At 39.4% G+C, this 15,841-nt stretch overlaps 1 protein-coding gene across 4 annotated transcripts in view; it reads right to left on the bottom strand.

The window, feature by feature from the left end:
- Nucleotides 1–393: 393 nt before the first annotated feature.
- The window catches only part of LOC146696673 (uncharacterized), a 26,194-nt gene continuing 10,746 nt past the window's right edge, over nucleotides 394–15,841 (bottom strand). The window contains exons 1-4 of one of the 4 annotated variants that reach the window (XR_014923324.1): nucleotides 2,704–2,825; nucleotides 1,473–1,549; nucleotides 1,316–1,377; nucleotides 394–1,040 (exon numbers count right to left, since the gene is read on the bottom strand). Coding sequence is in view for 2 of the 4 variants with exons in the window: in XM_085474910.1 (XP_085331036.1) it covers nucleotides 13,552–13,643 (92 nt within the window). In the remaining 2 variants the exon portion in view is untranslated. Of the gene's footprint in view, nucleotides 1,041–1,315; nucleotides 1,378–1,472; nucleotides 1,550–2,703; nucleotides 2,826–13,183; nucleotides 13,644–15,841 lie in introns of those variants that run through there. The other 3 variants (XR_014923323.1, XM_085474911.1, XM_085474910.1) reach the window with 3 other exon arrangements.

The following is a 15,841-nucleotide window of genomic DNA, read 5'->3' as shown; positions in this document are numbered from 1 at the left end:
TGAATATGAAGAGTTTAGTTTTCATTTTGGTCTTAGAAGTATAAAAATGCAGGACTGAAGACAAGATGGAAATGATGTGTTATGAGAAATAAAACACATATGTCGCTATGTACTATAATTTTATTTTGTTTATTTTTTGTTCTTGTAGGTTTTTTGCTTTAGTGTAAATTTTGAAAGCACTGCTTTTAGTTTGAAAATTGGATTCAGTTTTTAGAGTTCGGACAAAACAATGGACGGTTTCAAGAAATGTATTTTATCAACAAAACTTATTTTGATGGTTACTGTATTTATTTTAATGCCCTCAGTGCACGGAGGCCAACAGCCTCCACGTAAACATTTCCACCCCCAACAATCAACTCAGATTTATGAAGTCTATCATGTTCAGGCCCTGCAGCTGATTGGTGGCATGTCTGATCAGAAAGCCTTTCTGCATCTTCACAGTGTGAGTCTGAGAGTTTCTGAACAACAGGATGAGCTGCTACACACCTGACACCACATTCAAACACACACAAGCTGCAAATCTGACACAATATTTTAGACCAAAGAAAAAGGTTCACAATTTGCAGTTAACATGAAGATATTCTAGAGTAGAAACAACACACAGCACACAAGTTTCATGTAGAGATGATTGTTTATTCTGGATGTTATTTTCATTCAGTTATTTTCCATTATTTTGAGCAATTTTCTGATTTATCCAGTTCATGTCAGAACAAACATTCACAGTAACAGCTGGTCCAGTACAGACACGTTCAAAACCAGAACTGATTACACCATAAATCATGTTGTTGTAAATCACTCCACCACCAGAATCACCCTGAGAGAAGAGAAATGTAGTTTGTGCTCCCCAAAATATCTAAAACATACACAGATGATATACAGTAATATTAGCAGTTAACTAACCCCACGTGCATCTACTTGATGTTCTTCCAGACACAGCCTGTTGTTATATGGCACATATGCAGTACACTGAGAGTATCTGGTAGGCTCACAGTCAGCAACACACATGTCTGCACACTGAAGATTAGGTGGTTCATCAGGGACTAGAGAAAAAGGAAAAGAACAAAAGTTATTCATAATCTTTCAAAAGCTAAAATTGTGAGTAGAATGATGTTTCATCTTTTGTTATGTTTCCAAATGATTTTTAAACAAGGAACTTGGCGCACAGTATATCTACTCCAAAATTTACAAAAAGAAAAAAACTTGTTCTTCATTCAGTATTAAACAAAAAACATAAATGTAAGTATAAAACAGTCACAGAAACCGAAATCAGATTCTAGCATTAACTGTGAAATAATCAAACAAAATATGGTCTTACGTGTGTGGCCGGTGGCATTTACTCTATAACCACCAAGTCCTGCAACCTGAACGACGTCTCCTCTAGAAACAGACAAAAAACAAAACAATCATAAATTAATTTCACATCCATCCATGTGACATGAACACAAAATAAATCAATAAATCATATGATGTACTCTGCAGGCTGGGTATTTCCAGGTGGCTGAAGTGTTTCCAGGCTCCTTAGACAACCATGAGCTGGATGACTGAGAACCTACAAACACACACGAGCAGCAGTTTATTTAATGTAGCGGTGAGCACTGCCCAAACCAAAAACCAAAAAAATATATTGTACCCTACTTCAGCCAATCAGCAGTCTTCATCTGTTTCAGCATCAAACACACAACCACAATTTGGAGAGAGGTGAGAGATCCACACACCTTCATGAGAGGAGCCACTAATGTAAACTAACACCACACATGATAATCATGGATCCTAACATAGTTGATACTTTTTATGTGAAGTCTGGCACTAAACCTCTGTGTTCCTGTCATACTGCATGTACTATATATACATGTAGCATATACAAAGCACAATAATTAAGCTGTTAATAATTAACAATGTCTTCTGTAAGTATTTCATTTTAAAATACACATCCATTCATGCATTAATGTTTAATGTGTGAAACATTTAAAAAGTTAGTTAAATAATAAATAATAATAATAATAATGATAAAAACCCTCTGTAAAGGACTTTTGGATTTGATGCTTTATGTCTGGATCTTGCGCTTTTGCACCATCTGGTGATGAACAGTGGAATGTAGAGTTGGTTGCATTTTTGGGTCTCCACCCAACCCCTTTTTTGCTAGCACACATGGTTAGCTCCACACATGGAAAAAGTAATGTTCAAAATTAAATAAGTGCAAGAAATAAGTTATAAAAAGATAGTAAGGCCACAAAGGACTATTTAGCCCCTCCTGGAGGTCAGCTTACTTTGCTTGTGTTCTTTAAATGTTTTATTTTCTGTGATTAATTACGTTGTGATTGATTTACACAAAGTAGAAGAATGCATTTTGATGTGATGTTTTAAAAAAAAATCGTTTTCTTCTTTGAGCAGTTCTCCCGGGTCGTCGAGACCAGAATAAACCCCGTTTTATAACTCTACATGGTGCCTACGTCAACCTTTGAAGGCGCTACACCCTCAAAAGAATCAGCTGTACAGCACATTTGCTGCTGTTGTTACCAGACACAAATATAAATGTGCCAAATTTTAGATCACAGGAAATATTTCTTAGAGCAGATTTTAAATCAGTAACTTTGCAAATTTAGAGGAAATGTTTTTGGACAACAAACGTGTCACATTTTAAACAGGGTTTAATCAGCGCTGACATACAGACATTTATGCGCTGGGTATAACAGACATGCTTACCGTGTGAAAGGACCGCGGATGTCTTGGAGCAGAGAAACATGCTGTATTGTTGTTTTTCTTTATTGCATAAGCAGTGCCCGACTGTCCGAAACGCTCTGTGCGGGTAGCAAAGTCGGCTCCAACGCACCTGCAGGCTATGCCCCATAGCGGGCATCCATTTGAAAGAAAGGTGTCGCTGCGGCTAGGCTCACTCGATAGTCAGGCTTTTATTTGTATTTGCGGCATTCTGGTGCGTTAAAACTAGCAGCCTCTGTGTCCCGCTTGGATCACCATTCTGAAAATTCTGATATTTAAATAAAATGATGAATCGGCGAGTGATGAGGAGCCACGTAGATCCTAAAATGAGGTTTGATTAAATTAAACTCGTATGAACAGTGATGACGCGTTCCAAACAAACGATGCTTTCTACATGGCCAAATTGTGTGCTAACTACCTCACAGCGCTGTGTCCGGGGTCCGAAAAAAAGAAGTTAAAACGATATACCTTGCGAAAGTTGTGAAGTGCTGAGGAAAATACTGTGTGTCTGATGGGGTGTTTTTATATAGGTGGACTTGGTTTCAGTTGACCTCTGACATGGAGAGATGAAAAGAGCAGTTTGTAAAGAAAAAAGGTGAAAAACTATGGAACTACAGTTGGGATGTGTGTGCTGGGATGCTCTTGATAAGTATGCAGCTTTTATTGTTTTATGACTTGTTTTGCTGACTGTTGGGGCCCTACCTGTAACCCCCTCTGTCTCATCAAGTCTTACTGTTGCAGTGCGTTTGTGTTGTGTGGCTACTAGACAATTATAGGTTGCATTAAAGGAACATTGGGGGGTCGATACAGTGCTATTGTGGCTAGTTAAGAATATGTGGTTTTTAGAAGTATCACAAGAAAAGTTTATTTCTAAAAGGATACATGTTGTTTGTGGTACTCTGTTTTAAAAACTACTAGCCTCTGTGTCTTTCAGAGCACAAAAGAAAAGTGCTCCTAAACTAGTTAAAAAAGTGCCTTTATATTACTACTGAGGTTGAGGCAGTAACAAAGTTCTTTAAATCATCAGGCAAGAAAATCCAGAAACCTTGGGTTAGCCGTGGCTATCCGGGTCATCTGAGCCCGAATAGTAGTGATGTGACGTTCTCTATCGAGGCTTCAAAGCTTGTGTCGAGTAATTGAGGGAGCGTTTCTGCGATGCGCGTATCGAGGCTTGCTTCATTTATGGGAGGAGCTGAAAATGATGACGTCTGAAGCCTCGCTGCCCGGCTGTACCACGTGACTGGTTCAGGAAGTGGTTCGAACTTTGCCGCGAGCTACGACAGCGATATAAACCCCTCAGACTTCATTCAAAAATGTGGGTGTTTGATGGAGAGTTGCGGTTAGTGAGAATTTGGAGACAGTTTGGAGGTTTATGAGAGAAAGTCAGGAGAGAATGGAGCCAGCTAAGAAGAGGAGGATATCCTCACCTGTGTGGGAACATTTTGATCTTATTCCTCCCAACAAGGTATGTAAATTTCTACAGAAGATGTATTTCCATAATACTGATGGTGCAATACAATTTATGTTAAGCTGTCTTTACTTTTGTACAAGGTGAAGTGTTTGCTATGTGCCAGGGAGCTGGGATATAACAACAACACCTCATCCATGCTTAGGCACTACAGAGCTTTGCATGAGAATAAGGGGAACGCCGATTGAGGAGCAAGACCAGGTGAGCCATCAAATGCAATGATAATATAGCATGCAGTAATGTTGCTAAATGATATAACAATATTATACAACTGTTATAAGTTATGTGTGTGATATTTATATTTGTGCTTTGTCTTTATTGTCTTTCCTCAGGAGAACAATCTCAAATAGATGAAGACCTGGTTAGCATGGTGATCGAGGACTCCCAGCCATTTAGCAATGTGGAGGACAAAGGATTCAAAAGATTTGTTAAATCATTAAATCCTAGCTATGTTCTCCCCACTAAAAAGGTCATAAAAGCAGTGAACATTTAGTTTTTACAGAATGTGAACAGGCAGAAGTGTGTAGCTGTCCATACCTCAACGTTACAAAAGCACAACTACTGTCCACACCCCAACCACACCTCACCTCACAGTAAATGATCATTTTCCATACTGCCAGTATAAATATACACAGTATACTGCCATCACTACAATATACATGTTTTACACACTCCTTTTGTTGTTGACATTTACAGGCTGTGTGCAAAAGGCCACACTCTTCAAATTCATGCCAACTAATATTTTTACGTCCAGTAGGTGTCCTACTAGAGCAAATGAAGCTTCAAGAAGCTTTGCGCTGGGATGAACCAATTGGATGAAAAGCTTCAGTGCTTCATGAAGCTTCATCTGCCCATCACTACCGAATAGCCTCCTTCTCCTCCTCCTGCACAGGAAATAATCCAAAGTCCGTTAAATTCAAAAGAGTCACTGAAATAAATGTCTGTTGGGTAAAACATGGTCAGGTTAAAAGCGAGCCGTTTAATGTGGCTGATAAAAGAGTACAAAAACAAAAGGCAGATGCACACAAGAAAGAACCTAACTAGAACTAAACTGGGAAAACTGAATGCTAAACACAAAAGGCAAAGAACAAAACCTTGAACGTTGCAAAAAACATAAACATGGAAACTCCTGGAGACATGGAACAACAGACAACTTGACAAAGAATGAACAGAAACACACAGAATAAATACACACAAGGGTGATTAGGGGGAAGTGGAAACACATGGGGAAACAGCTGACACTACTCTGACATAACGAGACAAAGGAAGCAAAGCTGACTACACTGACATAGGACACAGACCTTCAAAATAAAACAGGAAACATGAGACGCAGACAAGACAATATAAACTTGATAACATAAGACACGCAGCATGAAACACATAAAGGGCAAAGGGAGACTAAAACACAGGGGTAGAAGACACAAGGGGAATCTAAATAAACAAATGAGCTTAGATAACCTAATGAACTTAAAAATAAACCATAAACATCAAAAATAAACTAAAACTTAAAACGCTGGGTCAAAAGACCCAGGATCGTGACAGTGGGAGGTTGAAGCCTATCCCAGCTGCCACAGGGCAAAAGCAGGACAGGCTGCCAGTTTATCACAGGGCTAACACAATATATGTGATAGAAAATCAACTGAAATGTTTGATATTTATTTATAATAATAAGAGAATAACTACTATTTATAATAATATTATAGTTGTTATTATAAAATGTATTTATAAATATGTGTATATTTTTTATAACACCCAACATAAAAGGCTTCTTTCCAAACCTGAGCTGTTTCAGACGCTTCTTGAAATTCTGACTTCTCTGAACTCAGTGTAAGGTGTCTGCTCCCTCACTGCGGCTGTGCCTGGAAGTACTTTCTGCTTCTTGTCTTCCCCTAATGCAGCTTTAAAGTATTAAGTATGAAGCAACAGTGCTTCTCTTTGCGCCTCTGAAATCTGTGTTCTCTCTACTGATAAACAAAAGAAACAATGTAAAATGTATTAATAAATCAGTAACAAAAATATAGCGTAGAAGGTAAGTAGAGATTTTCATACCATCTTCAAGCCTAATGCTTTTAAGTCCCACACTCAATGCAGCCTGACTCAAAACCTGATTCTAAATGGTTCAGCACAGACAGAGAGGCACAAATGTTTAGTATTAACCTAAGTTACTGATCATTTACAGTATTACAGAGTCTATCAGTCTTTGCATGAAGTAAACATTCCTGTAAGTTTCTAGCTGACTCTCAGGTGTCACAGGTGTGCCAGCAGGAAAGAGGGTCAATAAACCTGCATCCTGAAGTTTGTCATGCAGGATTAAAGGAGCCAGACTTTGTTCACACAGGTAGAATTTTATTTTACACTGACTCTGGGTAAGTATGAGTATCATACGGTTTAAATGAAGCGCTAGAACTAGCAGAAATTTATTATAGATCCATTGAAGCTAATCGGGATATTTACTGTGAATCTGTGAATGCGTTTAACCATGTTACTGGTAACTTCATTAACTAGTAACTTAGCAACTTAGTCATAACAGGAGTTAATATTTCTGTCTAGACACCATTTAAATAGTAACCGCTTTACCACAATATAAGATAACCTTTACACCGTAACTTTAAGCTAGCACCATAAAGACTGTAAAACACGTAATAATATCTACAAATGCATCTCAAAGCTCTTACATCAGCACTCGCAGTATTACTCAACACAACCACATTAACATTATTGAGTGCAGTGTTGGGGAGTAATACATGTACAGGTGTTAGGTATGTAAAGTACAAAATATGAGTAACCAGTTCGTCACAGTTACAGTTTAAATAGGTGATAATTAGAATACAGTTACTGAAATAAATGGATTACACAGCGGTCATTTTCTGTTTCATATGTTAGGCTATCCCACCTCTAATTTTGGTAATTAAACGCATTGCCGGAAACCCAAATAAAACACGTAATAAGAGTGTAGGAGCCATATGAGTTGTTTCCGTCTGACTAAGTGGGTTGGTTTAAATGGACTCACTGTATTGGTCATGGGTGTGGGGCGTGTCTCATGGGTGTGGTATAAGATAAATGTGGTTGCACTCACTTGTTCACAGCACCTAATGTGATGAGCAGAAGGTAGGGTGAGCACGAGGCAAAACTTTCTGTTGACTGCAACATACCGCAACATGATCGTAATATTATCGCAATATGAATGCAAATTGAACACAACGTGATCGCAATTGATAGCAGCTTGAATGATTGTGATATATTTGGACTGTAACTTGATGGTGTTTGTATATTTGTGCACTAATTGATGCCATAGACCAATTTGTAATTTTGACATAGTAGCTAGTGCAGTTATTCGTAAGTTGCAGTTATTTGTTTGTGCAGTCTGTGCGTTTGTTTGATAGTTAATCCCATATGCTGATTTGTGGTTTGGACAGTTGCATGTGAAAATAAAGAAGCAAATGATACAGAAGTGTTTTGTGCGTTAATTGTTGCGCGTCATTGGTGTCCTCATGTTTAGCCTGCCGCGGCCACTGGTTGGAAGAGCCGCAACAAAGAAGCTCGAATGTACTGTTGATGTTGATGCCGTCAGTTACACAATGGACTCGGAGCCAGCACAACAGAGCCTGCAGCAGGGCAGGAATGCATTTCTTACTTGGAAATTCCAACACCACTTCACATTTAAAGAAGAAAAGGATGGGCGAATATGACTCACTATATAAAGTAGGCCAAATCTGATGCAAGTCTTTTAGTTTTTACTATTTCTTTTCCATATGGGAAATGAAGACAGAACACTAAACAGCAGTAACTTTTGTAGGGTTACTGAAGTTGGACTAGCTGGTATATAATGATGTGATCATTTATTTAACCCTGATTTTAACAGCTCCCAAAGAACCCCCACAGAGTCACTCTGTGAGCAGTTTGCAGACCACTTCAGGGGAAAAGTCAGCGCCATCAGATCTGACATTTTATCTAATATGATTTTAAACACATCTGAGGGCTCGATTGTACCTGAGGAGACACTGGACAGCTTTGTCCTGGTTAATGCTGAAAACCTTAAGAAAGTTTTCTCCACAGTGAGACCCACCACATGTCTTTTAGATCCAATCCCCTCTTCACTCTTTAAAACACTTTATGGATTTTTTGAAGCTGAGCTTTTATACATGATGAATTGCTCTCTTCAGTTGGGTGTCTTCCCTGTTGCCTTTAAAACGGCAGTGGTGAGGCCCCTTCTGAAGAAGAGCAATTTGGATTGTAATGATTTTAATAACTACAGACCTGTATCCAACTTACCATTTTTAAGTAAAATCTTAGAAAAACTTGTTTTTACTCAGATTAATGACTTTTTGAATGATAGACAGATCCTGGAGATATTCCAGTCTGGATTTAGGGTGAACCACAGCACAGAGACGGCTCTCCTAAAGGTTTTAAATGATCTTAGATGTAACTGGGACTCCCAAAAGCTCTCAGTCCTGGTGCTACTGGATCTAAGTGCAGCCTTTGATACAGTAGACCACGCTATTTTTTTTTTTTTTTTTTTTTTTTTTTTAAACAGACTGAAACACATGGTGGGCCTCTCTGGTGCTGTACACAACTGGTTCACTTCCTATCTCTCTGACAGAACTTTTATGGTGAGTATGGATACATGCTCCTCTAAGATCCATAAAATGACATGTGGTGTGCCTCAAGGGTCGGTTCTAGGCCCTGTACTTTTTAATTTGTATACGTTGCCTCTCGGCGGTGTCATCAGGAGGCATGGAGTGAACTTCCACAGTTACGCTGATGACACTCAGCTGTACATCTCCGTGTCTCCTGATGACACCAGACCAATGGATGCCCTTTTTAACTGTATTTTAGATATAAGATCTTGGATGGCAGAAAACTTTTTACAGCTTAACCAGGACAAAACTAAAGTTTTAATCATCTGTCCTGAGGCTCAGAGAGAGAAACTCTTGTCTAAATTACAGGCATTTTCACTATGTCCTTCGCTACAAGTGGAAAAACCTGGGTGTTATTTTTGACTCTGAGCTTGGTTTTATCCCACATGTTAAATATGTAACCAAAATTGGATTTTATCATCTAAAAAATATAGCCAGAGTCCGCCCTATTCTCTCTCGGGCAAACACGGAGATGCTGATGCATGCTTTTATTACCAGTCGCATTGATTACTGTAATGCCCTGCTCTCTGGTCTTCCTAAAAAGAATATTTCAACTTTACAACTTTTACAAAACTCGGCAGCTCGTGTGCTGACGAAGACCAGAGGGCGGGCCCACATTACACCGGTTTTAGAATCGCTGCACTGGCTCCCCGTGTGTTTCAGGATCGATTTTAAAGTTCTTTTATTGGTTTTTAAATGTCTTAATGGTCTTGGGCCTTCTTATCTCTCAGATCTGCTTTTACCGTATGAACCCTCGCGGACCCTGAGGTCCTCTGGTACTGGCCTATTGATTGTCCCTAAAGTCAGGACACATACTCACGGAGAGGCAGCTTTTCAGTGGTATGGTCCTCATCTGTGGAACAGCCTGCTGGAGGAGCTCAGGGCCGCAGAGAACGTACATGTTTTTAAGAACAGGCTCAAGACCCACCTTTTTAATTTAGCTTTTACTTAACGTTTATTTATTTTATGCTTATTTATTCTATCCTGTTATTCTATTATTAATTTAGGCTTTACCTAATATTTATTGATTTATTTTTTAATCTTGTTACTCTATTTATATTGTATCCCGTTCTCATTTATTTTATCGTTTTACCCTGTATATATCCTATTGTGTCATATCTCCAGTGTTTCCTCAGAGGGCGCTCCCTGCACCGGGGCTGTGATCGACCGTGGTTGCTGGGGCTCTGGGGTCCTCTCAGCCTGGCTGGGGGGCTTCTTTGCCTCCCTCCTGCTGTGTGCCCAGCCTGGAGGCTACGGTCTGTGACCGGCTCCCGGTGCAGACGGCTCCCTGTTATAGTGTTTCCTCACTTGGCTCATGCGTACCCAGCCCAATTTTACTCTTTGTGTGTGTGTGTGTGTGTGTGTGTGTGTGTGTGTGTGTGTGTGTGTGTGTGTGTGTGTGTGTGTGTGTGTGTGTGTGTGTGTGTATTCACATCGTTTATGTTAATGACAGTGTGGGGAGTGAGTTGGAGGGTGGGGTGGGCTGCTTTTAACCATGTAAAGCACTTTGTTCTACATTTTTTTTTTTTTTGTATGAAAAGTGCTTTATAAATAAAGATTGATTGATTGCTACATGATCGCTAGCGACACAGCTATGTTAGCATAGAAACACAGTGAAGCTGGAGGATGAATGCTAACTTTTTTCCACTCGATAAAAGTTAGCATGAGGGTTTCTGGTGGTCAGGGACAAATGCAATCGCATGGCAGGATGCCTTAAACAGATCAAACTTCAGTCAGGAGAATAACTGAGCTGTACAGTAAATAAGTTAAGAACAATGGAATAAAACAAAACAGTAAAAAATAAAACATAGTACATAAAAATTAAAACAGCCCTATATTTAAAAACAAGCTAAAACAGCATTGAATCAACTAAAACAACTGAAGTAAAACTAAAAACCAACATCTCACAAGGAGTGAAAGGCCAGGGTGAATAGATGGGTTTTCAGGAGTGATTTAAAAACAGGCAGAGAAGGGGCCTGTCTTATCTCTAAAGGCAGATCGTTCCACAGTTTTGGAGCTGCTACGGCAAAAGCACGATCTCCTCTAAGTTTACGCTCAGTCAGATGCATTTAGGAGCAGCTGATCAGCTGACCTGAGAGAGCCGGTGGGTGTATAAGGCTGCAGCAGCTCAGAGAGATAAGATGGGGCTAGGCCAGAGCTTCCCAAAGTGTGGGGCCCGCCTCCTAGGGGGGGCGCAGAGCCATTGCAGGGTGGGGGGAGGGGGGGCGGTATGAAAAGGGGAAAAAAACAAAATGCTTGGACACTGCTAGCACGGGGCGCCTACACAAACGCAAAGCAGGAGATGAAGCATCGCTGAATAGGTTTCCAAACCAACTTTATTCCAAGCCAAAGACTAGAAAATATGGTGAAGCATATCTGCCCTTTGGTTTCACCTGCACAAGCGCTGAGGTAGGTCTCCCCTGCAGAATTGGTTTTCCCTTCGTCGGGAGCAGCGCTGGGCTGTTCAAATCACGGACAAACAGTATCCCACATTCTTGATTTTTAGTTCACAAACACTTGTTGTAATGACTAACTACTCCTGACATTTTGGAGACGTTAGCTCTTTATACAGTAAAGTTAGAGTGGGATACAAAAAATATCAGGCTGATCCTGCCACGATTTGTTCCCCCGGTTCAAATCACGGAATAACAGTATCCCACTGTGACACACACTAGGCACAGATACACCCACACACAGGTCGTTGTCATCAGATCCCACATTTATTAAGAGTGTGCACTGAATTACAACAGAACACCGTCTGACAGCGGTCGGTTTCCCCAGCGTCTCTCTCCTCCGCTCCTCTCCACCTCACTATATAAAGGAAAGGAAAACCACCATCAGTCCAAAATCGCCATCAGCTGTTCTTACCAGCACCGCCCCGTTGAGCTCACTGCACCACTCCTCCCCTGCAGCCGCGCCCCGGACCACACCTCCGCCACACCCACAGTTTATGTTTTTAATCCCATTTTGCACAGAGAAGCATTTTTTGAAAAATGTATTGATAGCAATGCTGAATATTATTACACAGTAAAAAAAACAACTACATGTAAAATTACACCGTAGGGGTGTATGTCTAAGGAGCTCAATGAGGTAGCTTGGAGCTATATCGTTAATAATTCGGAAGGTGAGCAGCAGGATTTTGAATTGAATGCGATACTTAACGGGAAGCCAATGCAGGTCGGCAAGGACAGTGGGTGATAGAGGCATTACATCGGTCTTTCCATCACATTTGTGGCTTCTTCTCCGCTGCTTCTAAGTGGAAATTGGTACATTTGACTTCACTACAATTATCTGACATCTTTAGTTGTTATTTTACAGATGAAGATTTGTGCTCATGAAACGCATGAAGTACAATTTTGTTTCTGTAGTTGATCAATCAGTTATCTGACTTGCATGAATTCAGCAACTATTATTATATGTTAAGTCTTTAAAAGTACTTACTGTTGATATTATTTTCTGTAAATTGTTCAAAATCATAAATGTGTGAGAAGCACTCAATCAGGGGCGACTCCAGCATCAAACCTTTAGGAGGGCTCAGCTCAGTCTTAATGTCATGCTTTTAGTGTTGCCTTCAAAAGAAATGTAATTTTTGGATGACCTACAGCAGTGTCTAAGAATAACAGATTTTAATATAATACATCAGCTTTACGGTGGTCACTTTAGTTTAAAACCCGATGCAATGGCACAGTCATGTTGACAGTAAATTTCAAAAACAGTTTAAGAAAAAGCAGATCAGAGGAGAAACCTGCACGGCATTGTTTCAGTCTCTTAACCACATAGAGGCAGGTCCACCAAATCATCAAGTATTTAAAGTACCATTATACAATACAGACAGTTCAAAATCCCCCTGCGACTCCACGTACCTGCACAAGAAGCAAACTGGTAATAGAGCTGATTTTAAATGACAGCTTTTGAATTCATGCAAACCCAAACACTTTGTTGTGCAGACTCAGCACAGAGACTCGTGTACACCAATTCAGAGAGTGGAGAACAGATTTGTAGTCTGTCACATCAGTATAGTGGCATTCATCCTGTTCAAGTTTACAGTGATGTGAATGTTGCTAAATGCTATTATTCACATTAATAGCAGAGTGCTACTGAAAAGCACACAACGCATCCATTTAATGCATGTAGATGTTGTGAAAAATCCACCTGATCTCTGTTAGTTCCAGTCTCTCTGTCCGCGCTTCCTCTTTGTACTGACAATCACACACAAACATTTTATATTCAACTAAAAAAATAACAAAAAAAATATGTATATATTCTTGTAATAATTATTTTAAGAGCAGTTTCGGATCATCGTTTGATAAGAGCATAGCACGCTGCTTAGTTATGAGCGATCACCATAGATGAATGTGGGCAAAGCAGAAGTGACATATATGTAGCCAGGTGGAAGGTCTTTATTATCGGACATGTCCCTGACTTTGACTTCATGTCCACTCTTACGTGTGGACATGAAGACATACTTCTTATGTGTGCTGTGTTCCTCCATCTTTCTCCCTTTTTCTCCCCAGCCATGAAGTCTTTTGAATTTTCACTCAATAACAGCACCTTTTAAAGTTATTTGTTTTTATTTATTTAAACATATAGTAAAATTAATATAAAGTGGTACATGTTATGCACTACCTAAAGTGTGAAGTCACAGAATGATACTATTTAGTGCAGTTTTTAATCATTACCAGTCTTCATCTTAGAGCTTGTGCTCTTATTGTGCCATGATGTCTCCTTTTAAACTGTGTGGATATTCACCTCTTCTTCATCCTTCCTGTTCCTTTCACCAAACTGCTCACTCTTGTTCTCCTCTGATCTCACTTCCTGTTCTGGTTATAAGAAGAATGCAGTCAGCATGTGTCAAAGACACTCCCTTAGATTAGATATTTAACATTTTATTTATCAACTATTTTATGCACTAAATCAATCAATTATTAAACAAATATCATATTGTAGAAAAGCAAATAATAATGCACTAAGCAGTTTCATGCCACAAGAGCTAAATGGTCACTTCACTGTATTTATTTCCCACAAACTACTATACCTAGGATCTTCAAGTTTCCACTATAATTCATTAATCTGCAGCGACTGTAGAACATAAAGTATACTGACCTCTATTGCTTTCTTTAGGACTTGGCCTGAATACACACACACATACACATCTTTGAATAGCACAACAAATGAGGTAATTTTCCATGTGTTTTAATAGGTTTTAGTGATTTATGGGTTTTATGTATGTGTGTGTATTTTGGTCTTCAGTGTAAATTTATACAAACTGTAATTTTTTCAGATGAAAGATCCATTATTTAATGTTGCTTTATGTTGACTCTATGGAGAATAAAGCCTTGCATGAGTGTTGCTATTTTTAAATTGTGGAGTGGAAGACCTACTGTACTTGTTGTTTAGTCTGTGATCTGAATGCCAAATTTAACCAGATTGAAAGCAAAGGTTACAGCTGGGATATTCCACACATTTGAAAGACTCATTGTGTAACTCAGATGTTTATGAGCTTTGATCACTCCAGCATAATAATTATCATGTAACTGCAAGAAGACTTAATGAAACTGAAACAATGCACCCTAACACAGGCATTTGAACTGTACGCTAAGGAGTGCATGAAGTGTACCTCTACAGCTGAAAAGAGTTTGACTCTATAATTTCTGGATCTACTGATTTGTTTCTGATGTATCTCTTCTTTTATTTAGCCTGTATTTGTATAGTGCTTTACTAGTCCCTAAGGTCCCCAAAGCGCTTTACACAACCAGTCATCCACCCATTCACACACTGGTGATGGCAAGCTACATTGTAGCCACAGCCACCCTGGGGCGCACTGACAGAGGTGAGGCTGCCGGACACTGGCGCCACCAGTAGGCAACGGGGGAAGTATCTTGCCCAAGGACACAACGACCGCGGCCGTACAAGCCGGGGCTCGAACCGGCAACCTTCCGGTTACAAGGCGAACTCCCAACTCTTGAGCCACAATCGCCCCATTATGAACAGAAAGATGATGAAATCCTCTTTATTTGAGAAAATGTCCTTAAACTATTTTTCCTCCTTCTTACTGAGTTTCCAAGCTACCTCTTTGTTAAGTGAATAAACTATTTGAACAAGAAAGATATCATGGCATTTATGATGATACTGTGTGTGCGCGCGCACGCGTGTGTGTGTGTGTGTGTGCGCGCGCACGCGCAGAGGGGAGGTCAAGACAGGAGCTCGCTGAGTTGACCTGGTACATCAAGTTTGGATTTCCCCAGTTATTGGTAAACAAAAAAGATTTAAACTTAAAAGATTTTGAGTTCATGCACACTAGAAAAAAAAAATTCTCTTCATCACAATCATTTGTTTAAAAATATGGCTATTTTACTGATCTATGGTTATTATTAAAGAGGAAGGAAAGAAGAAGAGGAAGCCTGAGCCCAGGTTCTGTCCATTTTCATAACAAGTGACAGCACAGACATCTGAGCTTTTTCGTCATAAAGATTGTGATGTGAAGCATCAGCAGGTAAAGTGTCGTTAAAGTGTCACTTCAATAATGCTGCTGGGAGAAAGAAGTGTTGACACATACTAGTTTTGAATAAAAGGTTTAAAACACAAACAGTCGAATCCTAGGTGTTGCTTTTAAGCTTAAAGAATATAATAAGTTCTAAGACAATTCAGTTTACTTCTTACTGTCCATGTTGTGTTGTGGTATTTACTTTATCATGAATGTACGCTACTTTGTTCTAGCGACTGTAAAAAAAAATAATTGTATTCATGAAATAAACTAGACTTTCACAGTCTGCATCTTCCACAGTTTTTATGCTTTTTTTCCACTCCAAGTTTGACACAAACCCACAGACAACCAAAGTTAACCAACTATGTGAAGCAATCACAGACACTGTAATGGCTGATTTTTCTAATAAACACAATCAGGTTAACATTAAGGTTTAACATTGAAGGAGATTTGTTCCATAGTCACAGTTATACTTGTATTTCCTTTACTTACATCCAACACTACTATGTTCTGTTTCAGTCCAGGTGCTGGCAG

The sequence above is a fragment of the Copadichromis virginalis genome, linkage group LG12, assembly GCF_057382275.1.
Source record: "Copadichromis virginalis isolate Kocher_CV1m ecotype Utaka linkage group LG12, C_Virginalis_male_GT1.1, whole genome shotgun sequence".
NCBI lineage: Eukaryota > Metazoa > Chordata > Actinopteri > Cichliformes > Cichlidae > Copadichromis > Copadichromis virginalis.
This window is presented reverse-complemented; position numbering and strand designations above follow the sequence as displayed.